Source organism: Bidens hawaiensis, unplaced genomic scaffold, assembly GCF_021521415.1.
Source record: "Bidens hawaiensis isolate Kalapana, Puna unplaced genomic scaffold, B.hawaiensis_p1.1 tig00005195_1, whole genome shotgun sequence".
In the NCBI taxonomy this organism is placed as follows: domain Eukaryota; kingdom Viridiplantae; phylum Streptophyta; class Magnoliopsida; order Asterales; family Asteraceae; genus Bidens; species Bidens hawaiensis.
Genome location: NW_027491335.1, coordinates 38,003 through 64,811, shown reverse-complemented (window position 1 = coordinate 64,811; position 26,809 = coordinate 38,003). Strand labels below are relative to the sequence as shown.

Sequence of the window (26,809 nt, the reverse complement as noted above, 5' to 3'; positions counted from 1 at the left end):
AGGTGTCATTCACACCCAACCCAATTTTTTTATAAGTTGGTTGTGGCTCAATGGTAGAGCCCTTACTTTACAAGTGAGAGGTAGGGGATCAAACCTCACTACCACCAACTTATATGGGAGATATGAGGATGACCATGGCTTTCCAGGGTTCGAGTCCTGATCTCACCCGGTTTTACCGGCTCCTCGCTGTCGTGCCGTTTGGCGGGCGTGGGGGTCGGGTTTTATCCGGTGAATCCCTCAACAGGTGGACCGCTAGGGGCTCCGTCCGTCCGGAGTAGTGGCCGGCTCGGGCTACCTTTAGCCAATGGGGGCCGCGTACGGGGTACCCGGCGTTACTTGGCCGTTCAAAAAAAAAAAAACCTTTTTATTTTTCACTGCCCTGTTTTGGTGACATCTGGCTTCACCACCACATTGGACGGTTTCTTATTAGGGTTTCACGTAACCCTCTTAACTCCCACGTCTTCGCAAATTCGTCCCTGATCAATCATCATCTCCCTCTCGTGACTTCCTCAAGGTTTCAATTTAATCTTCTATGATCAAAATCTAGGGCCACCCGACTCCAGCCAAATGTGTGCATAGTTAAGGTTTGTATATGGAACTCTTTATGGTTTTTGTTTTCATGAATCTGACATTGATTAGGCTATGGTCGATTTATTAGGATCTTAATTTTAGGTATTATCTGTGTATGCAAAAATTAAGGTTCATAGTGTTCTTCATCAGTGCGGGTGGAAACGGATTGATGAAGGGGCGATGGTTTTTTTAATGGAATTAATATGGCTGGGAGGTCTGCTGCAAGGTGCCAAGTATAATATGGCGGATTATAGCTACACAAATAGTTTATCCTAAGTCCTAAATGACTCAATTCTTAAAGGTAATTCATTTTACCCTAATTCTTCCTTAATAAATTTTGTTACTGTATTTGAAATGCATTCATGGATATGCTTATTTAAAGGCCAATTATTTATAGCTGTTGAAAGACTAAACATATATTTGTAGTTTTTTTGTCCCGATTCAATGGTTTGTTTATATGATGTTTTCTGATTCATTCAATTGCTTATTATATTGCAATTCAGTATATCAAAATATATCTAAACAATTTACTCAATAGCAACTTGTAATTGTTTTTGTATCTACATTGATAATTTATAAATGGATTACATTTTAACTTACAAACACATTATATTTCATAATACAAAAGCCTCTCTATATGTGTGTAGAAGAAGTGCATCAAAATTGCACAATTTGGTACCTGCAAAAATGATTGAGCTCAATCAGTTGAGATTGAAGTTAAAAGGTTTACTCAAATTTAAACCAACAAGTAAGACATTTTATGTTAACTTATTTTTATTTTTTCAGTTAAAATATTTAATTGTGACATCTTTGGTTCAGATGGACTATCATAAGTCAGACATTTTATGGTGCAGATCCAAGGCCAATCACACTTAGTCAGACAAAATATCAAGAATGGTCCAGATAAAGGACATTAATATAAAGGACACCGTGTCATAATTCCTTTAACATTAAACAACATCAAATCACTATTTCTATTACTAATGCCTCCTTTAATTGCCAGCACAACTCAGTTCACATAATCACATTACATTATGGCCAGGAAAATCACATCTCATCGGAGACGACACGTACCCAGTGACATAATCGCCATAACGTCAACTTTAGTCTTCAAGCAGAAGGTTAGTACCCTCCATCATATTTTACCCACAATGAATCTTCACTAAGTGTCAAAACTTAATTTAAGAGGTAATAATGAATCTTTATTTAATTCTAAAATACAAGAACCAAAATAATGAATATTTGTTTACTTTTTTCTTACAACTTGAAACTGTTTAACCATTCATTGAGTATTAGAAGGTTTTGGTTGCAATAAACTGGTATGACTCTTTAGTTATAAAATACTTTAACCAATTGCAATCTTTACACAATCCTGAAGCAATTAAACAGTTTGCAATTTAATTTTTAATGTGCAAACAGGTCAGATTTGTTGCAATATGCATAATTTTCTCGAATTATAGTTTTTCGGTATATGTATAATTCCATAGTGAAACGGACTGAGTGATATTACGGGGTACAGATCAAAAAGAAGCTTTTAGTGTTTAAAGATTTTGATACGGGTCAAATTTTTGCATAGGGGCATTTTAGGAATTGGGTCAATTCGGAATCAAGTTACAATTCTACCCCTTCATCAATTCCTCTTTGTGTATAGCAACAACATATTACTTAGAATTCAGGTATACTCCACGAACTTAATTATAATTCCATGTTACGGGTTCTTCGGTTTCAAGAGCTTTAATGGAGCAAAAGGATGGTCGTCAAGACCCTTGTAGCTCAGCAACCAGCTCCGCCATCCGATGGTGGTGGTGGTAGTTTGAAGTGTTAGGACAGGAATAAACTCGAAACCCGAAGAATAAGTACTTTTATCTTTATTTTCATTTAATATTTGTAGTGTTGTAAACGAACAAATTATTAATTAGTTGTTTCAGCTAAAAGTTCATTTATGTAATAAGCCAACATAAACGATGTTTTTTCAATTGGTTAAATAAATGAACATGAACTTATGAATAGTTCTTTGTTGATCTTTAAAAATGGCCAACCTGAGATTTATTGTTCGATGATTATTAACTATTTCTAAATACAAAACATGTTAGTAGTTTTTTGTTTTCACATAACCATTGCATAGAGTTCACTTAGGGGTGGTATAATCGTGTAGACTTGAGTTAATGAACCCATAACACGGTTTATATACGATTGTGTATATCAAGTAATCAACCTTAACCCTAACACATAACATGACCCGTGAAGCCCATTTAATTAAACAGGTTGTAGTTTGTAAACGTGCTAAATGGATCTTAAATGGTTTAACTGGTTGTGCCCCAAACGTTTTTATTTTATGATTGGCAATCTTGATTTGTGATTTTTGAAGTTGTTTTTACAGCATATGGATTCTAACAGAAACTATGAGGTAAAGCAAGGGTATGGTGGTGGCGGAAACGAATACGGGCCCGGGTATGGAACGGGACAGAATCAAGAATCAGACATGTACGATGGTGGAGCTGCATCGGGTAACGGGTATGGAAATCACGATCAGCCCGTCAGTTGATAATGTTATGATTTTGTTAGCGGAGAGCATGATGAGATATCATAGACTTTTGGCTTATAAATTCTAACCGCAAGTTTTTTTTAATCTCTTATAAGATTAAAGTTTCGGTGATCTTATTGTATGTTAAACTCTTAGTAGTGTTATTGAATAAATTTAATGTTGATCATTATATATTCATATTCAATCTACGTGTTCAAAGTCAAGACCCCGAAGCACCTAGGTGTTAAATTGAGACGAGGTTGTTACACCCTCTGGCTGGGCAGATACAAATAGAGGTGTACAAAATCGTTTTCTTTTGTTTTTAAAATAGGTTCATGATTAGGTTAACAAAAGTCAAAATTGGTTTTCGTCCAAGTCTATTATTGTTTCAAACCAGTTTGTCGCAGTCCTTCCAAATCCTAATCCCATCTTAAGTTTAATTTTTTATATTAATGACACTGCAAATCATTTGTTGCCGAGTGGAAAACGCTTTGTTGAAACTTGCTCCTTAACATCGTTTGATTGTTTTATTTTTCTAATAATGCTTCAACAAATTATGAATAATTCATGTTTAATAGTATGTCATGCTTCACCTTATCATTCTTAATTTTGAAATATGTGGTACCCAGCCTCGTGTAATACACGGGTTATAACCTAGTTATATTATGTCATTAACCAAATGCACACGTGTTTATTCACCCATGTAAAATACGCCTAAATGAGTTTTTTAAGACAGGCTTTTCATTGCTACGTATAAATAAAAACATTACATGTATGCAATCCTTGTAATACACGAGATTCAAAGACGTATATAAAAACTATTGGACTTAACACTTGTCGGGTTTGGTTTAAATGTTTATTAGTCTATTGGATTTTATAAATGGAGGCCTCTCATGCATTTTACCCGAATTCGCGGGTATGGGTCTCACCAAACCCGGATAGTTTTTAAATGGGTTATAACATCTCATTAATTTATAAAACTATTTCATAATCAAACAATAATTTCACGGGTTATGAGTCTCACCAAACCCGAATAACCCTTAAACGGGTTATAACATCTCATTTATTTGTAAAATAACCCCTTAATCATCAAAGAATAATTTTCACGGGTTATAGGTCTTACCAAACTCTAATAACCCTCAAATGGGTTATAAGATCTAATTTATTGACAAACACTTTTATCATCAAACCCTAATTTAATTTATATGTTTTATACATGTTCTCCGTTGCTGATCTATCATCTCCATCGTCGGTTAACTTCCGATACTACCCATCATTGTCAACTACATCAACGCCCCTTCTTTCATCAGACAAATATTTGTGTTCATGTTTGTATATTTAAAAAATCAACACGCTCGTGTTCATTAAAAATCTAAAAAACCTAAACATCTCAACTGATAAACCCACACATTAAAAAATATAATAACAAACTAATATATATGTATTAAATTAAAACATAACTACGTTAAAAAATAAAATAGATCATCATAAGATAGCAAAACGATTAAAAACAAAACTTTAAATAAACTCCCGTAACACGGGAGGATCAAACTAGTATATATATATATATATATTAAAATACACACACATAAATCAACACCCATAGTAATCAGTTCATGGGCAAAACGTGGGACATTCAGAAACGAAATCTTATGATAATTGCGGAATTCAGACAAAGAACATCCAGATATTCCCCTCATTATGTTTTTAATAAACAAGTAATGTCAAAAGAGAATCATATTAATTAGGTGTCCCAATCAATACTTGCTAATTTTATTTTTCGCTATAAACATCATTGATTTTGTGATAAAACTATTAGTGAGATATTTATTATACCAAAAATTATTAAAATTTCAAAACTTAAGTTCAATAGGAAAAAAAACATTACATACTAGTTAGGAATTTCAGAATTTTTAATTTCTAGTTAGGAAATCTTTGGATGCAACTCGTTTCTATAGATTTTCAGATACATACGGTTTTACTAAGTCGCTGTCAACTTCTCATTAGCTTATTAGAGACGTAATTGAAGAAAACATTCATCTTTAATAACCGATAATCATTATCGTTAAGTAATGCTCATCTAAAATATCTAAAATAGTTTGATATTAGGTACCTGCTATGTGAGATATCTTACCAATAAAGATAAGATTGTGTAACTACTTATCATTTCATTTCAAAATTTATTTTTCAAAACTTTAGTTTCTTATCTAAAATAGTTTGATATCTTTCTTTGTGTTACCGCATCTATAAAAGGTATCCCCGCCTATAAAAAAGAGTCTTTGGTCCATGGCTAGTACATTTTTTCAGAACAGAAGCTGCATATCCGTTTTTGTTTCTCTTTGCATATGTTTTCTATCCGATTCAAGTTTCGAGAGTACCATGAAAATATTTTAATATTGAAGTCGATCTCATCACGATTCACAGAGATATCCAGACCCTTACGAATTACAAAACTTACATTCGTTATCTGTAAAAACAGAAAGGATAATAATAATGTCTAAAGCAACCCAACCCAACCCAACCCAACCCATTTTTAGGTGACAACATCACAAGACAAACAACAAAGCATTTAAACATACAAACACGCGAGCGCGCGCACACACACACAAAAGCACTGTAAGGCGTAAGCAACTAGTAACAAATGGTTCAACATTCAGAAAAGTGTATACAGCTTACAAATCAAACTGGAAGTACGATTTTAAAAGGTATCGTCTTTTAAAGGCAGTACAGTTTCATGTGTAAAAATCAGATTTGCAATCCCAACTAAAATCATAAACTATGTACAGCACAAGAAATTTTAAATAACCTAAACAGCAGGCATTGAAGTAGTTAGAATGACATACGCCAAGAAATGCAAGCCGTCTTGGATTTTACCCACAGCAGTCGTCCGATTAGCATGTAGATCCTCAGAATATGAGTTGACTTTATCTTGAATTGACTTTTCAGATACAACTTCAGAGGAATCAGCAGTAGCAGATTTGATTGCTGCTGCATAAGCTTCAGCTACATCTGATATGCCTGTTATAGTCGATTAAAACTAGAATTATTAATATCTTGCAATAATAATAGAGAAAAAAAGAAAGAAAAATATTTACACCTGTCACAAAACTGATGGCAACTGCCTCGAGATATCCGGTCATCGATTGTGTTTTCAACCTCATTGTTTTAGCTTTTTCAACAGAATCCTCAGGCCATTCAATATTTGCAATATCCTCATCACCATCAGCACTTTGGGCTTTGTTTGCATTGTGTATAACTGATTTCCCGAGGCTCAGAAGTTGAGAAACTGCAATGCAACACATTTCTGAAAGTCTCTGCACACAGATAATAAAAATAATTACTTTTCATGACTCCATGATGTAAAATAGTGTGACTCTTTGAAGTAAAATTTACATGAATGCCCTCAGAGTGAAGAGAATCTAGTCTACCACTAGTTCTTTGAACAATATCACTTGGAGACAGTCCCGCTAAGGCATTCGCAAAGCTGCAAAATATCATTTAAACCATTGTGATATACTATTACTTTTTAACATGACAAAAGAAGATGAAAAGACGGTATTACCCTGCAGCCATTTCTGCAGCTTTGCTCACACTTGAACTGTGAAAACTCTTGATCTCATAATGAGTGCTATCATTAACGTTCTTTCCCTTTTCTGATTCTTGTTTGTTTCCATCAGTTACAGTGTCCATCATCAGCATTTGTTGGACCTCTTTAAGCTTTACATCATATGTAGATTTTTCTTCTGTTGACAGCTTTGCTTTTCTTCTATTAAATAGCAGTGCATAATGGTTTGATAACGCTTCGAGTTCCTACAAGTCAATATTATAACACATGCTTCGGTTTTGAACTTTGAGAAAATAATAAGCTGTTTTAACATGAACAAGTTTGATAAAAAATATATATACCTCCAACTGCTCTGGACCTCCATAGATGTAAAAGCATCTGTCAAAAGTGACCTCTTCTGTCTCATGTCCAGTTTCAACACCATTTTTGTCCACTTCCATGCCAGATTCTGTGATTAAAAGATCCACCGTTTCTTTTCCAACATACTCAAGCACTTCGATGCCCTTAGCAGTAAAAGCTCTTCCAGTCTATTGAATCAATCAATTAATGTAATTATGGAATATATATTTATTTTGAAGAGATACAAACAATGGTTTGTGCTAACCTCTAAAACAGAACCTGCTGCAGGTAAACCACCTTGTTGTATAGAATTCTCTAGCCTGAAGAAACGAATATGAGTAAATGGATTGAAATATGAAATTACCACCGTTGATGAAGATACTTTTAATACTTTCTTATGAGTGATTAACCCCAAAAAAACGTAGACTGATACAATTGATGTTATTTAACTGATACTGATATACTACGAATCCTAATACGAAGATAACCCTAATATCATAACAACAACAATAATAAAGTTGTCCAATGATAACCAACAACAGCATATGTACAAAGTCATGATCAAGAACCATCGTCCATAATAGCAATATATTGAGTATTGACTTACTTTTGAACAAAATCAGAACCGCCTTTCCACGCATTACCTAAAGCCTGCCAAGCTCCAGAAGCAAAATTCTCAACAGAAGTGTCAATAGCCTTTATACCCTGTACAAAAAAAACTTGTTACTTTTACAATTAAATGCATATAAAAGACCATATTTAAATTTAATAAATGATGATATAGAACATTAGAACTTGCCTGGCCAAGGATTGTGTCCTCACTGGCTTTCTCGAGTTTTTCCAGAGCAGCCTTGCGCTTCTTATCATCTTCATCTTCAGTTTCCTCGTCTTTATCAGAAGAAGCTGCTTCTGGTGAATCCTCCTTAGAGGCTTCAAGCTCCTTCTGCAAGTCAGAGAGACTATTTGCAGCTGTCTTAGCAACCTCAGCAGCCTGTAGACACAACAATTAACACAGATGCACAATTTCATTTCTAAAATCATCAATGACAGTCTCAACTCAAGAATCTGTTAAAAGTTAATCTAGAAACGAATTAAAATAAACTAACTAGTATTTAAATATTTACAGACATCTAGTTTGATTTAATTAGAAGAATTAATGTTAGTATCAGATTATAACTGAGAGAAGTAATTGTGTAGCATTAGTATAGTTTTTCTAGTATGTATATATAGGGTAATTGTAAAGTGTGCTGTTTGCTCCCATAAAATTATCGGTGTAGTTGGTGACTTCGTGTTGCTTAATAATATTACTCCCCACGAATCATTGGCAACAAAGCTCTCAAATTGATAAGATTCCAACTAATTCAGCTTCACTAATAATAATAATAATAATCCCCTTGTTCCAATAGAGTCCTAATTTCAGTTTGTACGTCAAATAAACTAATAAACCAAAACGAAACCCTAGATCGTCAACCTCCTATTGATAAGCAGCTGTAATTTGAAAATGCAAAATACAAAACGAAGTAAACCTAATAATAATAATAATAATAATAATAGAGTAGTTGCTATAAATTATTACATTGCGAGAGATCTCTTCGGCGGCCTTCTGAAGATCGGAGAGAACAGATAACGGAGAGAAGCCCCACCCCCATCCACCGCCACCGCCACCGGTGTTGGTGTGTTGCTTTGGTTGGTCCGCCGGTGCTTGTGTGACGTCATCGTTGCTTGGTTCCATTTTTACAAGGTATTGGGGATCTGCAAAAGCAATGGGTTTTGATGGTGAATCGCGTGTGTGTTTATTGTAACTTAAATGAAAGCCACTTTGGATCTTCAACTACAAGACTTCAGTTTTACTACTCGTCGGTCTATCAACTCAACTCACGACGTCGTTTTGGGTTTCCATAAGCACCACAAGATAAATCCTTTTCCTTGTAACAAAAATGTTCTTTTAAATTAAACTTACAAGAAAACACGACTTATGTTTCTCCGATTCAATATGATGTTTCGATTCTTGCAAAACTAATCGGGGCATAATTGGTTCTCGTCATTGATTCCATCACGAATTGCCGATCCTCACACGAGCATTTTTATTTGTTGTGGGAGTTTATCGTAAGTCTCTGCCTTCATAGCAACTTTAGCCGTTTGTCAGATATTTTAGAAAGAAAAAAAAACATGTTACTTTAGTTAATTTGATTGGTTTTAGAAACAATTTACAAAACCACCTACAAACACTAGTTGTTTTGATAGACCACATATGTTTACAAAAAGAAATTCCCAAACATGCGTATACGAGTTAGGAGGAGCTAGGATTTTGTTTTTTGAGTTAAATTTGTACCCTTTCAACAATAGAAATTGTATTACATACTACACTATGATAGATAGAGATTCAAGGTAAAATTTAAGTTGGTAATTATATATACTAGTCTAATGGCTAAAATGTGTTCTTTTGTGCAGTTGCTCTTCTGGTCCAATGACATGGAGGGAGGTGATAGTTAAAGTTTGATAGCTAGTCTCAACTTTGAAACCTGACTTAAAGGGGTTTTCTCACAGTTGTAAGATTCCTCGATGGTGTTATTGGGTGAGTCAGGCCTAGAGCGTCAAATCAACATAGACGATTGAGATCCCGTCTCAAAAACACTCACCGGGGTATCAGGATTGTTCCAAACGCCATTAAAAAATGTAAAAAGAAAAAAAGTGTTCACTTTGTTCTCTATTTTTTTTAGTGTTTCTTAATAAACCTCCCTTATATGTTGTATACGCAAAGCGAAATACACTTTTTTTGGTATTTTTAGATATATGCTAAAGTACAACATTCGCTTAATCATCCTTTATATATATAATCGATGGGCACTCTATTTATATTCATGTTTATATAACCAATGACTACAATAATAATAATAATACTCGAAGATTCAATTTGCAAGCATTGTACAGGAGTGAAGATGATTCCAGAGATTCAGATGAAAACACCTATGACTTTAACATCAACCAATAATAAATTTCCATCCATCAACCAATAACTTCAGTCACAAACAATGAACACCATTCTACACTCATGGCCATACTTCTTAGTCCTCATAATATTAATCCTATTTGGTTTACACAAAGCCATAACATGCATTTCAACCAAAGTTGTTAAATCCTCAAACACTCGAATCACCAACAACCAAACCCCGATCTCGTTAGAGGTCAAGGTCACACTTCCCACACGAATCATATTCGGTGATCCTGAAACCGTTACAAAATTTGACTCGGCTGAACTTGTGCAGCTGCCCAAGAACAGGCTCGGGGAAGGCTCGTTAGGGACGCTTTATAAGGTGGTTCTTGATTGTGGTTCCATGATTACTATAAGAAAAATCTATAAGAGGGTTAGTTGTGGGAGTGATTTTGAGTATTGGGTCAGGTTTTTTGGCGGCGTTCGTGATGATCGTTGGCTGCTGCCGATGTTGTTTGGTTTTTGGTATGGTGGGGAGGCTTTTGTTATTCATGAGTATTTGTGTTTAGGCAGTTTGGAGGAGCTGTTGCATGGTAAGTAGTCTAGTCACTTAATTGTTCGGTATGAAGTCGTGAAACTGCCCAAACCAGTCATTGATCACATTATGTGCACTTTTTATTATAAAAGCGAAATAAGCTCAAACCATAAAATGAAATCAAAACCAAACCATATGTAAGGTTTGTTTTGGAGTAAACTGTGATTTTCGTCCATGTGGTTTGTCCAAATTTGCTGTTTTAGTCCAATAATTTTAAATTTGCGATTTTCGTCCTTGTTGTTTCATTTTATTTGCAATTAAACCCGAATTCACTAACCTCGTTAAATATGGTCGTTAAACCCATTAGCGTGCCCCTCATGTGAGGGGCAGTTTGTCCTTTTTCTCCCAAAATACAACCCAGTCCCTCACGTGAGGGGGCTTGCGAATTAGGACTGAGGTTTATTTTGAGAGAAAATGGACAAAGTTGTCTCTCACGTGAGGGGCACACTGATGGGTTTAACGACCAGACTTAACGAGGTTAGTGAATTCGGGTTTAATTGCAAGTAAAATGAAATCAGATAGACGAAAATCGCAAATTTAAAACTATTGGACTGAAACAACAAATTTGGACAAACCACATTGACGAAAATCACAGTTTACTCTTTGTTTTGGTTCGGTTTGAATTTTCAACTTTGGTTTTGATTTACAATGGTCAAAAACCGTTACTAGCAGTTTGGCTTTTGGCTTAAGATAAACAACCGTGAACACTCTACACGAGTACTAACTCTTAACGTATTTCATTAATGTAGGTAGCGAAGGTGTACAATTCGCACCATTAAACTGGAAAATCAGACAACAAATCGCACTAGGAGCAGCAAAAGCCGTAGCCTCCATTCACAGCCGAACAACTGAAAAAGGCGAACCACTCGTTTGCGGGGTGATCAAGTCGTCAAACTTCCTTATACAAACCGACTTCTCCCCTCGTCTTTCTAGCTATGAAACACCATACCTTATATCCCCTTCCAATATAATCCAACGAAACTGTGGCCGAATGGCCCCGGAACTAACACAAACAAGATGTGTTTACAAGTTTTTCACTCGGTCATCAGATGTCTATAGTTTTGGGATTTTGATGTTGGAAATTATTACCGTGAAGAAACCTTCGGTTACTAATTTAGGTGAGTACATAGCCGAGAAGCGTAAGAGAGAAGGGCCGAACGGAGTTCCTGACAGGCGAATGGCTGGTGTCACGGATAATGTAACGGCTATGATAATGATTGCGCGAATGTGCCTTTTGTCGGATCCTAAGCAACGCCCTTCGATGGAAGGCGTAGTTGAGATGATTCAGTCAGCTCTTGATTAAATTCTTGTAGCAATAGTTCAAAAAAAGAATCAGTTGTAATCGACTACCCAATGTGTTCAAAAACTAATCAACTTCATAAAGTGTCACACGACACATAAGATCGCATCAGTCGTATAGGCGTATAATGTGAAGTGCATGATGTAATGCGCGCATTATTATGCACTTGTGCACGTTTTAAAGCCAAGGTTACACGTGATAACTAAGACTATGTGTTATGGTCCGTAATAGTGAAAGTCATGTCACATGACCATGGTATATAAAACATTAACACATGCTCAAAAGAGATTGTAAAGGAAGACATGAATGATTTGTGAATAACTTTTTAATTAGTAATCCAATACAAGTTAGCCTACAAATGTTGTTCTCTACCAAAAAAAATCTTTACTAACATAAAGACAAGTCTTCTTCTAAGTTCTTTAACATCTAATATCCTTGGAACACCAATAGTGGCCGCGACAACGACGAATATTATGAGCCAGTCTTTGGTGAAACATTTTTGAGATTCCGTTTTGAAGGCGGTGGTGGCGGGTTAACCACTGGTCTCGGTGGCGTTCTTTTTCTTATATTCTCAAGGATGGTAGGATCTTTCGGCTGACACCCGATCGTTTTACAATCTACTGGGTGCGTGACCACGGGTAAACACTCTTTTTGCGGTTTTTGATTTTGTTTCCTAGAGAAACAATTGTAACTATCATTCATAATAAGCTTATCATTCATAAGCTTTTCACATTCATCTCCAATCTCATTAAAAAAATTGTCAAAAATTGTCATGTTCCATAACTCAGGCAGACTACAGAAGCTATCATGCACCTTCCCAGTCAAATGGTTGTTTGAAAAGTCAACCCTTTCGATCGATTTTAACCTCTCCAAACTTTTAGGAAGTGGGCCCAAGAAGTAGTTTTTACTGACATCCAAAACAGTTAAATACTTGGGCCCACCTAGTTCCTCGGGCAGGCAGCCGGTCATCAGATTATTCGCGAAAGAAACTTGTTCTAAATTTTGCATTCGGCCGATGCTTCTTGGTATGCAGCCACTTAACTTATTATTTGCTAAAACAAGTGTTGAGGCAGGTGAGTTCCCAATGTTTTTCGGCAGGTGTGACGAGAATCGGTTATTGTTCACAACGATGGCATCGACGTCCATGTTGAAAAGCTCGGGTGGTATCGGGCCTTCGAGTTCGTAAAACCGGATATCGAGAAAATGCAAAGACGACAAGGTTAATATCGGGGTGGGAAACCGGCCCGAAAGGCGGTTGTTACTTAAGTCTAGCTCATACAAGAGTTGGAGGGTGGAGAATGTTTTTGGGATGAGTCCACAGAATCTATTGGAATGGAGATGTAAGATCCCGAGGTCGGTTAGCAGGCCGAGATGAGGAACGAGTTGGCCCGAGATGTCTCCGAAGTTGAGGTCGACGCCTGCGACGGTTTTAATACTATCATCGTCTAGAGCTTGGACACACACGACCCCGTAGTAGGAACATACATCGGGGCCGACCCAATTTCCGGTCATGTTAAACGGGTCGGAAATCATGGCCTTTTTCCATTCTTGGAGAGCATAATAAGCATTTTTGAGCCGAGGGTTGTCAAACTTTAAACTTGGATCGACGTCAACTTTTATTTCGTCGAGGAGATGGTCTATGTCCGGGGTTGGAATAGGGGGTGTTTGTTTTGGTGTGGTTAGGCCGCGGCGGCTAACGGGATAGTGAATGTTGGTTATTGGGATGGAAAATCATCATCATCATCATCGTACTCAGTAAATCCCACCGATAGCAAAGCTATGGTAGGGTTTGAGGAGGGTAAGATGTAGACAGCCTTACCTCTACCCCGAAGGAATAGAGAGGCTGCTTCCGGTGAGACCCCCGGCTCGATAGTAGTTTTGCATCAAGCCTTGGGCATAAGGCACATAACACTCAACCACCGAGACATCAGCCGATTGGTGCGTGTACCCTTGTCTTTCGACTATCAGCACCACCACATGATGCCTGATTAACCTTCCGCCACTTTTAACGTTATTTTCACGAGATTAGTAAAATAACGTCAAAATTAGTGCAATTTCACTTTTGCCCACCCGAGGATTCACACATATATACATTATATGGGCGCATCGCAAGCAGCGCGTGGGATGGAAAATGAGGAGGTATATAATATGAAAAGCAGGGCTATGTGGAAGAAGAATTGCATTTTGAGAGGGTTTATGAAATGGAAAACATGGTTTGGCTGGACCAAAGGTTTCCCATATGAGTTGCATAAACAAGGATGTTATAAATGGGAGGATGGTGTTGAATCTCTTGTTGGGTGGTCAATGCAATATTAATCCAGAAATCTCTCTTCATCCTACAAATTCTTAACAATCTCCTAAATGTCTCAAAACTAATATATTATTTTTGTTGTCATCTGTTCGTAATATCATTGATAATACCAGTAACATACTGTAATGTAGAATCATGTCAAATACCCGGCCCAATACTATCGGGTGGTCGAGTACTCATTAGTTTGTTAAAAATATGTTTGAAATTTCAAGTACATTTTTTATTTTTATTTTTGTAAAATGGGGTATTGGCAATACCTGGGTCGGGTCCGGGTCCAGGTATTGACTCTAAAAACTATACCCTATGTATCGGGTTCGGGTCGGGTATATAATCAGGTATTCTAAAACCGGGTATTTGAATACCCTATTTTTGGGTATTAAAAAAAACCCTACTTTTAGGTTTTTTCGGGTTTTTTTCCCGGTATTATTCGAGTATAGATTAAATTTTTATAAGGTGTTGCACTTTTTAAGGATATTTTTTGGGTAATTTCGGGTATAGATCGGGTGAAAACCCCGTTTTCGGGTAACGGAAAAAACCCGGTTCCGGTTTTCGGATATTACCGGGTACAAATCGAGCCCGGTTCGGGGGTACTGGTTTTGGTATTGAAATGCATATACGGGTTCAGGTATTAAAAACCCGGGTTTAAAAAAACCAGTTCCGGGTTTTTTTCAGGTTCGGGTTTTTTGTGCACCTCTATGTAAATCCCATGAGTAAATAAAGCTTAAAAGATAGTTTCGTACTTCGTAGCATACAATTATAATTAATGGTACTAGTCGAGCAGCGAACATAATTACAAAACTATGGTCAAGATGGTATGTCAAAACTATGTCATTTGTACTCTCACAAGCTATGCAGTATGCACAATTCTAACTACACACCTTTTGTACATTTACAACCAGACCCGAGAAACCAGTTAAACATCTAAAAAACCACAACAAAAACCAAACACAAAAGTTTCAAGATCTAAGCAAAAGATTCCGAACTTACAGCCAGAAAATGAAAAACTCATGGAATCTACAGTTGAGGGGTTTGCTTCTTTTCATGAACATCCGTAACAATATCACGCAGCTCAGGGAAGACGGTTATGATAACTAGTTCAAGCAATCCATAAGCAAGTTGTTTCAAACACACTTCAGACTGCAAACAAATATTAAAGTTTTTTGAGCAAAATTAGAAAAAGGGTCTTTTAGAGATTTTTTATTGACATCGCATAATTTATTAATTACCTGGAGAAAATAATATACGTCTTTTGCACAACGCTTGTATTGGTTATGACCAATCAAGCTGACCAACGTGGAGGGTGCTCCATCTAAAAACAGAGGGGTATTTTAGTCATTCACAATAAAAACATAAAAAAGATATAAAAAGGGTTTAGGATAGTGAATACTTACTAAAGATCATCTTTTTGACATCACTAGCTCTTCGAGCCGCCTCGAGCTGCTCCTCAAACAACCCTTGTTTGTTGACCTTACTGCCCGATGAATGTTGACTTGTGGCTAGCGAAGAATCATGATCAGATTGGGACCCGTTTTCGTTTCGGTTTTGAGCATTTACTCGTGTGAAGAAAACACCTTCGGGCCATAATACCTAACACAAGAACCCCTTTATTACTTACTCAATTGTTTTCAATATTTGCAAAAAAAAAAAAATGTTGGCTATAAGATTATATAATATATATACATATAAAGAGAGAGAGAGAGAGAGAGAGAGAGAGAGACTTACGTCTTGTATCCAACGTATCCCATGAGCCACAATATCATCTCTCCTGAGCCAATGTATTTGCCTTAAAAGCCAGTCATCGATAGCATCTTCCATCATCAACTGCAAAATTTGCTTTGATATCCAAAACACTTGCCGTCTGCATACACAACGCTTAGTAAATATTAATCATCAAAACAGAATAACGACAATATAATACACAAGTAAAAAAAACAACTAACCTTAGCCACCCTCTTCGGTTAAGCTGAAATATATTGTCTACCAAATTTAGCAACGGAACACTGACTTTAGGTGGTGTCCACTACAACAAATTACAAAAGATAACCTTGTATTATTAATAAACTTAACGAATAGCGATTACAAAAGAAAAACAAAAAAAAAAAAAAATAATAATAATAATAATAATAATAATAATAAACCTCATCTGGCATTGCAAGGGGGTCTTCAACGCGATCCGAGGTAGACGGAAAATTAGCAGCCAAACTGAGTATCTCAGCTCGTTTTTCAAAATCTAAGTTTCTTAAAAGTTCATCATGTTTAACAACTCTAGGAGGAAACCCTTTTGAATTTAACTCGTTATCTGAATGCCACCCATTAGCTTTTGAACTAGAACCGATTTCATTATCAGAAAGACTGTTAGCAGATTCTGAGGTGGCCTGTCTGGGGAGAGAATTACTGAGTTCGTCTGGTTTCCATGTTAAGCTTCGGCTTGCAGCTGAAGATACGGGTTCGTATGTGAAAGTCGGGCCCACAACTTTCCTCATTAAACCATCTGACACGCCTTTAAACTGTCGCACAATATCGTCCACCGCGTCATCCACATTCACTGCTAATGTTCTCATCACGGAGGAAGATTTCCCAAACGAGTAATTCTACAATAATGATATATAAAAATTAGATTATGACGACATTATATTTTAAATGGTAGCTAAATATAGAGACAGAGAGACACCTTTGAAGAAATACTCAAAAAGTCCCGAACTTCATGCTGTTCCGCGACATTAGCTATAGATAAAAGATCCTATAGAGAAGAAAATAAGTTTAATATTAAAAATTCATATATTTTCTCTAAAAAGGTGACGGGATCGTACTTGTAAATATTTATCAAGCTGAATGCAACGTTGATGAACAAAAGCGTCTTCCGTATTTGAAGAAAATATCCTTTTGGGAGGTAAATGTAACGTGTAGTTTGGAATATCCTTGAGTTGACGATGCAGTCTCTCAAAATTTCGGTATCTGTTTAAAAAATAAAAGAAGTAAAAATGTATATATATAAATAAAACCGTGCTCATATTTAATATAAAGAAACATCTGTCACTGCAGGAGTTTAAACACAAACCTTCTTTTGACAAACCACGTGTTGTTTTCAGCATCTGTGACTGCAATCGAATACACCGCAAAAGACTTTGACCCATGCTTCTCAAAATACGCTCCTATAACCTGTATATTAAGATTATAAACTAATAATAAATTAGCATATGATCGTAAAGGATTGCATAATGAGATGAAGTGTACATCTTACCCGACACTTGAGCTTGGGACAATATCCTTCAATACGCAATACTTTATCAGAAGCCATATTTATATTATGTGTATCCTGTTTGCCAGCATTTACACTATAAAACTCTGATATTATAGACCCGCTAACTTGCTCTGCAAATGCGGTTTCAATCACCGGTTCCGTGTTCAAATCAGAAGTACTATTTGACTTTCTAAAGGTCTTCTTTCCATTATTACCAAGAGGACTATCCTCAACTCCTGCTTCAAAAGTCAACGTGTTACTTTGACCACCATCAAAAGTTGGTTGACCATCTGCATGAGGTTTGGGCGGGATTTGACCTAACGTTCTACCGATACTCGTCGATGTTTCAAGCTTTTTAGGTACCGTTTCGTTTCCGGTATCTTTATTATTACCGCTTATGGATTCTCGTCCACCGCTCTTCTCGGCATTTTTCTGAGCTTTCTTTTTATAATTTCTTCCTTTAGTCCACATATTTTCAAGATTTTCAGGCTGAAGAACCTCGGTCCGTCTTTGAGTTGCTGCTTCTAGTACCCGAGCCCAGTCAGCAGCCGGTAAATGCTTTGTTTCGTCTTGAACGATCTTGTGGGGCCCGAGTGATACAAGTTCTTGTGCCACGTCACTTTTTGGACTAAAATAATGCTCGGTTTTGCTAGAAGTAACAGATTCACTTTTTGAACCTTCACCTGTCTCTTTGCAGCCCTCGTTAGCGGATGCAAGAAATATAACCTCGAGCAACTCGTTAATATATCCTGGGCTTGCAAATCTCATCACGGGTTCCATAACCAAACATGTTAAAAGCTCACGACAGATGCATCTGACTAAAGCAGATTGTGCTTCGCGTGGTTTTAACACGACAGCCACGACCGCGCCCATGATACGTTTGAGAAACTATGAAATAATAATAAGTGTTAGATGATATTCATGGAACAAAGATTGTAAAAGATAGTATTTTTTAAAAAAATAAATGTTTAAAACGCTCCACTCACACCTTGTACTCACTCTCGGGAGATAATAGAGCGGGATGAAGCTCGTTGGAAGCCATTAGATGGTGTTTTATTCTTTCGTCTCTTTCCTCAGAAGATAATGTTACCATGACTTCAGCACCGATTGCAGATTGGTTTTTTCTAAAAAGCTCCAGGTGGACCCCAACAAGATTAACCACATCACTGAGAGGACAAAATTTATTATTTTAACAAAAAGAATAAAAATTCTTGTAAGTTTTATTTAGGGTGTTTGTTTGGATGTGCTTTCTTGAATTTGCAATAATCATACAAATGTTAATTTAAGATATTTATAGATAAAAAATGACTAAAAAGATACTCTTATAAACGAGCAAAGCCGCTCATGAGTAATTCAAACGAGCCGAGCTTAAACGGGCACGAGCCTGAAATATGCTTGTTAAATAAACGTGCGTGAACTCATGCTTCACTTATGGAGCATGAGTTGGCTCACAAGCCTAAACGAGCCTATTATTAATAAAAATTTATTTAATATCATATATATACATACATACATATATATATATATAGAATGAGTATCATTACAGAACTCATAAATTATTTAAGAACTTGAAGGAACTCTTAAAAACTAACGCTTTTTATAAAAAAAAATTGTATGTTAATGTTATCTGAGTGTAGTTTTATCACTTTTTATATCTATATATACGACTACAGTTATGAAAATTAGTTTTTACACATATCTAAAATTTTTTTACATATATGTAAATTTGTTATTACATAAATTTTTACACGTATGTAAACTTATGATTTATATATGTAATAAAAAATTTATATATAAAATATGGTAAAACTAGTCTCAAACAATGTTAATATATGAAAAAAATTAGGAAAATGTTTGGTTGTTATGAGTTCCTAGAAGTTCTTAACTTTTTTATAGTTCTGAAAGGATAACAAGCTCCACTCGTTTACACCCCTTTACAAAAGTATCCTATTGGCCAATAATTAATTCATATAATCTCTAAATAATCAGATAATCGGAAGCAGAATCTATTTATCCTAACAAGTAATATCCCATTTCACGACCACAAATCCTAATAGACAGTTATAATGCACATCCAAACATCCATAAAAAAACCTACTAAAAACGAGTCCTAAACAAACTCACCTCGTTAACAAGTCAACAAGGTTGATATTCTTAACCCTGGCAGATATTTCAGCAAGAACATCCATAATAACCGCCTTAATAAGCTCAGGTCCCTCCTTATCCGGTGTAATATCCATATACCATAAATCAACAACAAAATCCTGCAAAAGCTTATTAATAAAATCCTCCATTGCAGCCTCAATAACTGGAGAATCAATTTTCCTCTTCCACTTAGGCGGTAGAGGCGAAGTTGAAAGCCGAGAATCATTCACAGACAATTGCTTGTTTCTTAAATGCGATAGATACGTTAGTGGCTCAGTTCTCTTCATCTTCCATCGAAATTCAATTTCGTTCAACAAAATTCTCGATCCCGATACCAAAAGTATTGCTATAGGCACATTCATCCACATTGATTTACTGGTGTCTGTAACAATACAACACAAGAGTTTACAAAATTAAAAAAAGTAACAAAATTTACAAATTATTGACGTGTGATGCTTTCTTGTAAAATTTTGATTTTTTTTCAAGATTGGTACTAACCTACTAATTCTTCTAACTTAATTGTGCATTACCTAAGTTTAATGTTCAATCTAACAAAGTCAAATTATCTTAATCGGAAAGGGGGCATAGAGAACATATCAATATTATACAGATTAGGAATAGATAATCAATCAGAAAGTTGGAAACAAAATTGTTGATCCCGATACCAAAAGTATCGACAACGGGACATTCATCCACATAGATTTACTTGTGTGTGTAACAATACAACACCATAATTAACAAAACTAATAAAATTGACAAACTATTGACTTGTGTGATGGTTTCTTGAAAAGATTTGATTTTTTTCAAGATTTGTACTAGCCCACTAATTCTTCTAACTTAATTGTTCAATGCTCAATCTAACAAAGTCAGATTATCTTAAAAATTGAAAAAAGTGGCAAAAAGAACAACATATATATCAATATTATACAAATTAGGGTTAGACAATAATAATAATAATAATAATAATAATAATAATAATAATAATCAATCATAAAGATGGGAACTTACGAGCTAAGAAGTAAGAAACAGCAAAGATACAAAGTACCCACCAAACAGTTCGAAGCTTAACCTCTTCGATCAGATCCTGTAAACTCTCCATCGCCTTCATGATTATTCAAAACCCTAATTCTTAATCAGCAAAATTAAGCATTAAGGGTGAAATCGGAGATATGGGTTTTGATTGTGGGTGTGATTGAAGTGTTAATCGATGAAAAAGATTGAAACTTGGGATGAAAATAATAAGTTCGAGTGTGTATGCTGGGTTTTGGGAGAGATGAAATCGGTGTCAAACAAAGGTTGGATTGGATTAAGATAAGCAGAACGTGATATACGGTTGGCTTGTTGTTTAATTAATCATCAATCGGCTGCTGCGTTATCTGTTGAAGAAGAATAATAAGCTGGCATGGGTTTTTAAGTTCCTGATTTTATTCAATCTTGATCTTCGACCTAAATATCAAGGATTGTAATTTTTCGGAGGGTTTGATAGGGAGTAAGTTTTATTTTTTATTTCTTATTTATTTTTTCAAAACTTAAATGGGTCATCGTCTAATTTTTTTCATCTTATCGAGATATCTTGCATTTTGATTCTGAAAAAAAACCTCATTTAAAGTCAATATTTGTGAACACCCGTCTAAGGCACAACAGTGCAGTGATAAAACTCGTTCAGTTCAATGATCCAACTAGTGAATCTGGGTCATATAGAACACAAATTCTTTACTTGACCACTGGACCACCTTCTCATTGATTTGCCACTATTTAAACAAAAATCGTTCTATTTGTTTTTTTTTTATTTTAACTTTATTTTTACTTTTTGGAATATTGGATTATAATAATTCAAACTTTTGTCACGTTGGCCGGCGTTAAGCCGGACTTTAAAAATATACTACAACAGTCCCAACTTTCAAACTATTGGCCATCAATGAGCTTTTCACTAACGTAGTTGGACTCCGTTAGTTTTTGCTGACGTGGCTGCTTAGGTGGAAAATAAAGTTATTTTTAATAAATTCTTACAAGTCCAGGGGCAAATTAAAATATTGAACAAATTTGCATTTGTTCTCGTCCCCCATGTCTCCTCTTAGTCTTTCCAGCACCACTACCGCCACCTCTCGCGCATTTTCCGGCGAGAATTGAGCATCCGAATAATGACCGAACCCGACAATTAATACCATCGTTTGACCCATAATTTGAAACCGAGCTTCACACAATTCTTCTGAACTTCCGACATCACTCTAGTCACCTCTCATGTGTTTTCTGGCGAGAAACAAACACCCAAATCATGACGATAACTGATAATTAATAACAAAAATTTGACTCGTAATCTCAAACTGAGCTTCACACAATTGTTCTGAACTTCCGACGTCACTCCGGTCACCAATCACGCATTTTCCGGCGATAACGAAACACCCAAATCATGACCGAAACCGACAACTGACGCAACAGTTAAACTCATAGCCTCAAACTGATTCCCCTGACTCAGTAGATCCCCATCTCTCTCTGTTATGCCATCATCTTCGTTGTTGTGTGTTCTCCGGCCAAAAGACGGTATCGAAACAAGCATCAATAAAGGTATTTAATCACACCAATTGATTCCAATCACGTTTCATTTCTACTATCAAAATCGAACATGACTTTTTAAAATCAAAGATTGGGGCGTGAAGAGGTATGTACCCGCCTCAACACCGAGCAAGGCGGGTCAACCCACAAGATAAACACATTATGAAGGCACAAAGCCAAAACCTATGCGCATGGCGCATACAAAACATGCTCAGGCATCATATGCCCAGGCACACATATGCTCGCGCATCACATATGCGCGCGGCGCATATCACATGCTCGTGCATATCACATCTGCCCAGGCACACATATGCTCGCGCATCACATATGCGCGCGGCGCACCAGCGCGCGGCGCATATCACATGCTCGTGCATATCACATCTGCGCATGAAATATCTGCGCGTGAGAATAAAGAGAAGACCTCGCGCATCCTCAGGATGGGCACATAATCGACCTCGTCCTTATCCAAATCAGGATTAGGGCAACCTTGATTGTGCACGTCAGACAACCTTCCAGAAGGCATCTTTTTAAGGAGTAAGAATATGCTGATGTTGACAGCTGCCAAATGAAAGGTCGACAACTCAGCATGACACATGTGCTACCACGTGATTACAACCAACGAGAAAGCGCCAGGTGTCCCAGAGGACACGTGGCGCAATGCGATTGGAGGAGGCCAACGAGGTTGAGCCCAACCAGTGGAAACCCTAGCACTATAAATACAGCATCAACTCCACTTTGATGGACACATTCATACTCAATCATTGACAGTTACAGGCAGTGATATCACATTCAATCATATTGAATTACATTCACTCACAGTCAGTTACATACAAACACACAGTCACACAATCATACAGTATTCAGCTATTAAGCAATACTCTTGAGATTCTCTTACTCTCACATTATTATCTTCTCCTACACATACTTATTCTCACGCCGGAGGGTTACCCCAAAGAGGACCCCTCTGTCCCTTTCTGAGGGGTAAGTTAACGGCGTTGTTCATTTTGTAGGTGGAAGAACACAGATCCAGAAGAACCATCGGTGAAATAGTACAATCAAAACCCGAGGAAAGTAGATCTGCTACCAGCGAGTAGATCCACGGAGATTGGCGCGAGCAGCAAGTTATCTTCCCAAGAATCAGGGGAGGCCCTTCAATCAGCAGCCCTCTCGTCATCACCACACACATTGCTCATTACGAAGTGTCAAAGGTCCTGGTGGACACTGGAAGCGAATCTGACATTATGTATGAGCAATGTTTCAGAAAGTTAGACCCGGCAGACCAAGCGTGGCTCGAGATAGTGAACGCACCAATTTGTGGTGTTTCAAATGAAATCATCCATCCCCTAGGTCAAATTCAGTTTGAATTGACTATGGGGGATGATGAGCACAAGCGAGCCGAGGTTGTCAACTTCTTGGTCTTGCCCACCACGTCATGCCACAATATGATCCTGGGTAGGGGAACGATTGCCCAATTTAATGCTGTACCGTCGCCAGCGCACGGCGCATTGGGGTTCCCTACACCAACAGGCGTAACATTTGTTTACCGCGATCATTTGTGCGCAGTGACAAGTACGCCACGGGAAGGGAGAATGAAACTTCCAATGGCGGACAATGCGCCAGAGAAGTGGATTTTAAACCCAAAATTCCCAGAGCAAACGGTCACAATTGGCGCTACCATTTCAGACGAAACGAGATTGAGAATGAAAAGGTTGCTCACAAAATACACGTCGGTCTTCGCGTGGTAACACTCCGATATGACTGGGGTCCCGCGAGACTTGGCGCAACATTCTCTTAACACGTTCAAATCGGTGGAGCCAATTGCTCAGAAAAAGAGAATCATGGGGGATGAAAAGGCGAAGGCCATGAATGAGCAAGTTGAGGACCTGTTGCGCGCAAACATCATCCGCCCGATCCGATACCAGACGTGGGTAGCCAATCCTGTGATGGTAAAGAAAAGCAACGGGTCATGGAGGATGTGTATTGACTTCAAGGACCTCAACAAAGCATGTCCGAAAGACTGTTACCCCCTCCCAAACATCGACGCAAAGGTGGACTCCGTGGCGCCATTCAAGCTCAAATGTTTCCTGGATGCTTACAAAGGCTATCACCAGATTCAAATGGCACCACAAGACGAAGACAAGACTGCCTTCAGAACCGACAAGGGTGTTTTTTGTGACACAAAAATGCCCTTTGGTTTAAAGAATGCGGGCGCCACTTATCAGAGACTTATGGATTCGGTTTTCAGTGAACAAATCGGAAGAAATCTAGAAGTCTACGTTGATGATTTGGTGATCAAGAGCAGGGAGGAGAGACAAATGCTCAAAGACATCGAGGAAACTCTTCAGCGCTTAACGGAAGTCAACATGAAGCTCAACCCGAGCAAATGTACTTTCGGCGCGGAAGAGGGGAAATTTCTTGGTGTAATGGTCACTAAGGATGGTTTCAAGGTGAACCCTGAAAAGGTGGAAGCCATCTTTGACATGCCTTCACCATCCACCATGAAAGAGGTTCAGAAGCTGAATGGTAGATTGGTGTCAATCAACATGTTCCTAGCGAACCACGCCAGCAAATCTACTCCATTCGTTAACACTTTGAGGAACTGCTTGAAGAAGAGCCAATTCAAGTGGACGCCTGAGGCTGAGCAAGCTTTCAGTGAGATAAAAGAATGTCTCATAAAGCTGCCCGCGCTCACAGCTCCACTTCCTGGCGAAGCCCTTACATTGTACTTGTCAGCTGGAGACCGCGCCATCGGCGCAGTATTATTGGTGGATCGCAAGGGGATCCAAACGCCAATATACTATGTGAGTCGGGTGCTGACAGACCCTGAGACGCGCTATTCCATCATGGAAAAGTTAGTTTTGTCACTAACACACGCGTCGCGCAAGCTTCACAGATACTTCAATGGTCATCCGATTGAAGTTCTGACAGGTTACAACATCCAGCAAGTCTTGCGACGCCCCGCGCTCTCCGGAAGGCTGACAAAGTGGGCGCTGGAATTGGGTGAACACACGATCACTTATAAGCCCCGTCCAGCAATAAAGGGTCAAGTTTTAGCGGATTTCATCACGGAAATCCCAGAGGGAAAGATTGAAGAAGCTCAGCGCGAGGTAGACCCTCCGCGAGCAAATGATGAAGAAGATGTTTGGAGGCTATTCACTGATGGAGCCTCCAACAGCGAAGGGTCCGGCGCAGGCCTCAAACTAGTGGACCCTGATAATCATGAATATACTTATGCTATTAGGTTGGACTTCAAGAGTACCAACAATGAGGCTGAGTATGAAGCCCTGCTGGCTGGTCTGCGCATTGCGCGCAAGTTTGGAGTTAAAAGGCTAGAGGCCCATGTTGATTCTTACTTGGTAGCTGCACAGGTCAATGGCCTTTACGATGCCAAGGAGAACACCATGCCTCTATATCTAGAGCAGGCAAAAAAGCTCGTTGAGCAGTTTGACTTCTTCAAAATCATACACATCTCGCGCAGCGAAAACAAGGCCGCAGACGCGTTGAATAAGATGGCATCAACTAATTTTGATCACTTTGGCAAAGATGTCAGGGTGGAAGTGATGAGCAACCCGTCAGTGCAAACGCAATCTGTCCTTGTAATTCATACAACCCCTTCATCCTGGATAACTCCAATAATGGAATTCCTGAAGGAGGGGAAGTTACCGGACGATCGCGCACAGGCGAGAAAGATAAGACATAAGGCGCAGAACTATGAACTACTTGATGGTACATTATATCGACGCTCTTATCTTGGACCACTCATGAAATGCCTGGATGCTGAAGAAGCAAGCTATGTGATTAGGGAGATTCACGAAGGAATCTGCGGAATACACGCTGGCCCGCGCATGGTGGTTGCCAAGGCAATGAGCTCAGGCTACTATTGGACAGGCATGTACTTGGATGCGTTAAAAGAAATCCAAAAATGCAAGGCATGTCAGAGCTACGCGCCAAACACCATGCGGCCAAAGAACAACTTGATTCCAGTGACCTCCGCATGGCCTTTCCACAAATGGGCCATTGATATTGTGGGGCCCCTGCTGCAAGCGCAAGGGCGAGTGAAATTTTTGGTAGTGGCGGTAGACTATTTCACTAAATGGGTTGAGGCCAAGCCACTAGCAAAAATCACAGCTGAGGCGATGAAGCAATTTATCTGGAGCCACATCATTTGCCGTTTTGGCCTTCCTATGGAAATTGTGAGCGACAATGGCAAACAATTCACTGACAGGAAGATATCCAGCTGGCTCAAAGAATTGCACATCAACCAAATCTTCACTTCGGTCTACCACCCTCAGGGGAATGGCCAAGTGGAGCGCGCGAATCAAAGTTTGTTAAATGGGCTGAAGAAAAGGTTGGAGGGAGAATCCCATTCTTGGGTCGAAGAGTTACCTAATGTCCTGTGGGCGCACAGGACATTAAGCAAAACTAGCAATGGCGAGTCCCCGTTCAGCCTAACCTATGGGACAGAGGCTATGATCCCAGCAGAAATTGGATGCCCATCTCATAGGGTACTCATGATGAGCAAGACTGATAACGAGCGCGAAAGAAGATTGGACCTCAACTTGCTTGAAGGGCGCAGAGAAGCGGCTATCATCAATGAAGCCAAATACAAGAAAAAGCTGGAAAAATATTATAATCAGCGCGTTAAAGAGTGCCACTTCAAGAAAAATGATTTTGTCCTTCGAAACAATGAAGCTAGCCGCGCAATACCCCCAGGAAAAATGTCCCCCAATTGGG

At 38.0% G+C, this 26,809-nt stretch overlaps 3 protein-coding genes, 1 long non-coding RNA gene and 1 pseudogene across 5 annotated transcripts; 2 read left to right on the top strand and 3 right to left on the bottom strand.

Annotated features, from left to right (window-relative positions):
* The first annotated feature begins 349 nt into the window (after positions 1-349).
* On the top strand, positions 350-3,344 carry LOC143629445 (uncharacterized). 2 transcript variants are annotated; one of them, XR_013152954.1, is made up of 3 exons: positions 350-871; positions 1,218-1,318; positions 1,425-3,344. It is a non-coding gene; the product is annotated as an uncharacterized LOC143629445 (long non-coding RNA). The 2 variants fall into 2 exon arrangements; XR_013152955.1 differs by having other exon boundaries at positions 1,218-2,246; positions 2,951-3,344.
* Positions 3,345-5,838: 2,494 nt separating this feature from the next.
* On the bottom strand, positions 5,839-8,844 carry LOC143629446 (uncharacterized). Its single transcript, XM_077098716.1, has 9 exons — positions 8,575-8,844; positions 7,798-7,989; positions 7,606-7,703; positions 7,264-7,318; positions 7,001-7,186; positions 6,657-6,904; positions 6,488-6,578; positions 6,192-6,408; positions 5,839-6,112 (listed from the first exon to the last, which is right to left on the bottom strand). Exons 1-9 carry the CDS (start codon positions 8,728-8,730, stop codon positions 5,901-5,903), a joined length of 1,455 nt encoding a protein of 484 aa, XP_076954831.1. The 5' UTR covers positions 8,731-8,844; the 3' UTR covers positions 5,839-5,900.
* Positions 8,845-9,776: 932 nt separating this feature from the next.
* Positions 9,777-11,893, top strand: LOC143629394 (putative inactive receptor kinase At5g16590). The gene is made up of 2 exons (XM_077098680.1): positions 9,777-10,523; positions 11,275-11,893. The coding sequence occupies exons 1-2, from the start codon at positions 10,031-10,033 to the stop codon at positions 11,826-11,828; spliced, it is 1,047 nt and encodes a 348-aa protein (XP_076954795.1). The 5' UTR covers positions 9,777-10,030; the 3' UTR covers positions 11,829-11,893.
* Positions 11,894-12,296: 403 nt separating this feature from the next.
* On the bottom strand, positions 12,297-13,358 carry LOC143629354 (pollen-specific leucine-rich repeat extensin-like protein 2 pseudogene; annotated as a pseudogene).
* A 1,565-nt stretch (positions 13,359-14,923) lies between these two features.
* Positions 14,924-20,969, bottom strand: LOC143629448 (uncharacterized). The gene is made up of 13 exons (XM_077098718.1): positions 20,531-20,969; positions 19,502-19,904; positions 18,366-18,543; positions 17,378-18,265; positions 17,195-17,295; positions 16,947-17,091; positions 16,808-16,876; positions 16,275-16,727; positions 16,077-16,156; positions 15,859-15,994; positions 15,528-15,723; positions 15,363-15,445; positions 14,924-15,273 (listed from the first exon to the last, which is right to left on the bottom strand). The coding sequence occupies exons 1-13, from the start codon at positions 20,628-20,630 to the stop codon at positions 15,151-15,153; spliced, it is 2,955 nt and encodes a 984-aa protein (XP_076954833.1). The 5' UTR covers positions 20,631-20,969; the 3' UTR covers positions 14,924-15,150.
* Positions 20,970-26,809: the final 5,840 nt, after the last annotated feature.

What these genes read in the sequence shown, in the direction of transcription:
- LOC143629448 (XM_077098718.1), bottom strand. Translation starts at nt 20,630, where the DNA reads ATGAAGGCGATGGAGAGTTTACAGGATCTGATCGAAGAGGTTAAGCTT. An exon ending in CCCTTGCAATGCCAGATGAG is followed by an intron (nt 16,157 to 16,274) that starts GTTTATTATTAT and finishes AATTTGTTGTAG; the next exon opens with TGGACACCACCTAAAGTCAG. An exon ending in TGTCAAAAAGATGATCTTTA is followed by an intron (nt 15,446 to 15,527) that starts GTAAGTATTCAC and finishes CTCTGTTTTTAG; the next exon opens with ATGGAGCACCCTCCACGTTG.
- LOC143629446 (XM_077098716.1), bottom strand. Translation starts at nt 8,730, where the DNA reads ATGGAACCAAGCAACGATGACGTCACACAAGCACCGGCGGACCAACCA. An exon ending in GAGGTCCAGAGCAGTTGGAG is followed by an intron (nt 6,905 to 7,000) that starts GTATATATATTT and finishes ATTGACTTGTAG; the next exon opens with GAACTCGAAGCGTTATCAAA. An exon ending in GCTGCAGAAATGGCTGCAGG is followed by an intron (nt 6,579 to 6,656) that starts GTAATACCGTCT and finishes GATATTTTGCAG; the next exon opens with CTTTGCGAATGCCTTAGCGG.
- LOC143629394 (XM_077098680.1), top strand. Translation starts at nt 10,031, where the DNA reads ATGAACACCATTCTACACTCATGGCCATACTTCTTAGTCCTCATAATA. An exon ending in TTTGGAGGAGCTGTTGCATG is followed by an intron (nt 10,524 to 11,274) that starts GTAAGTAGTCTA and finishes TCATTAATGTAG; the next exon opens with GTAGCGAAGGTGTACAATTC.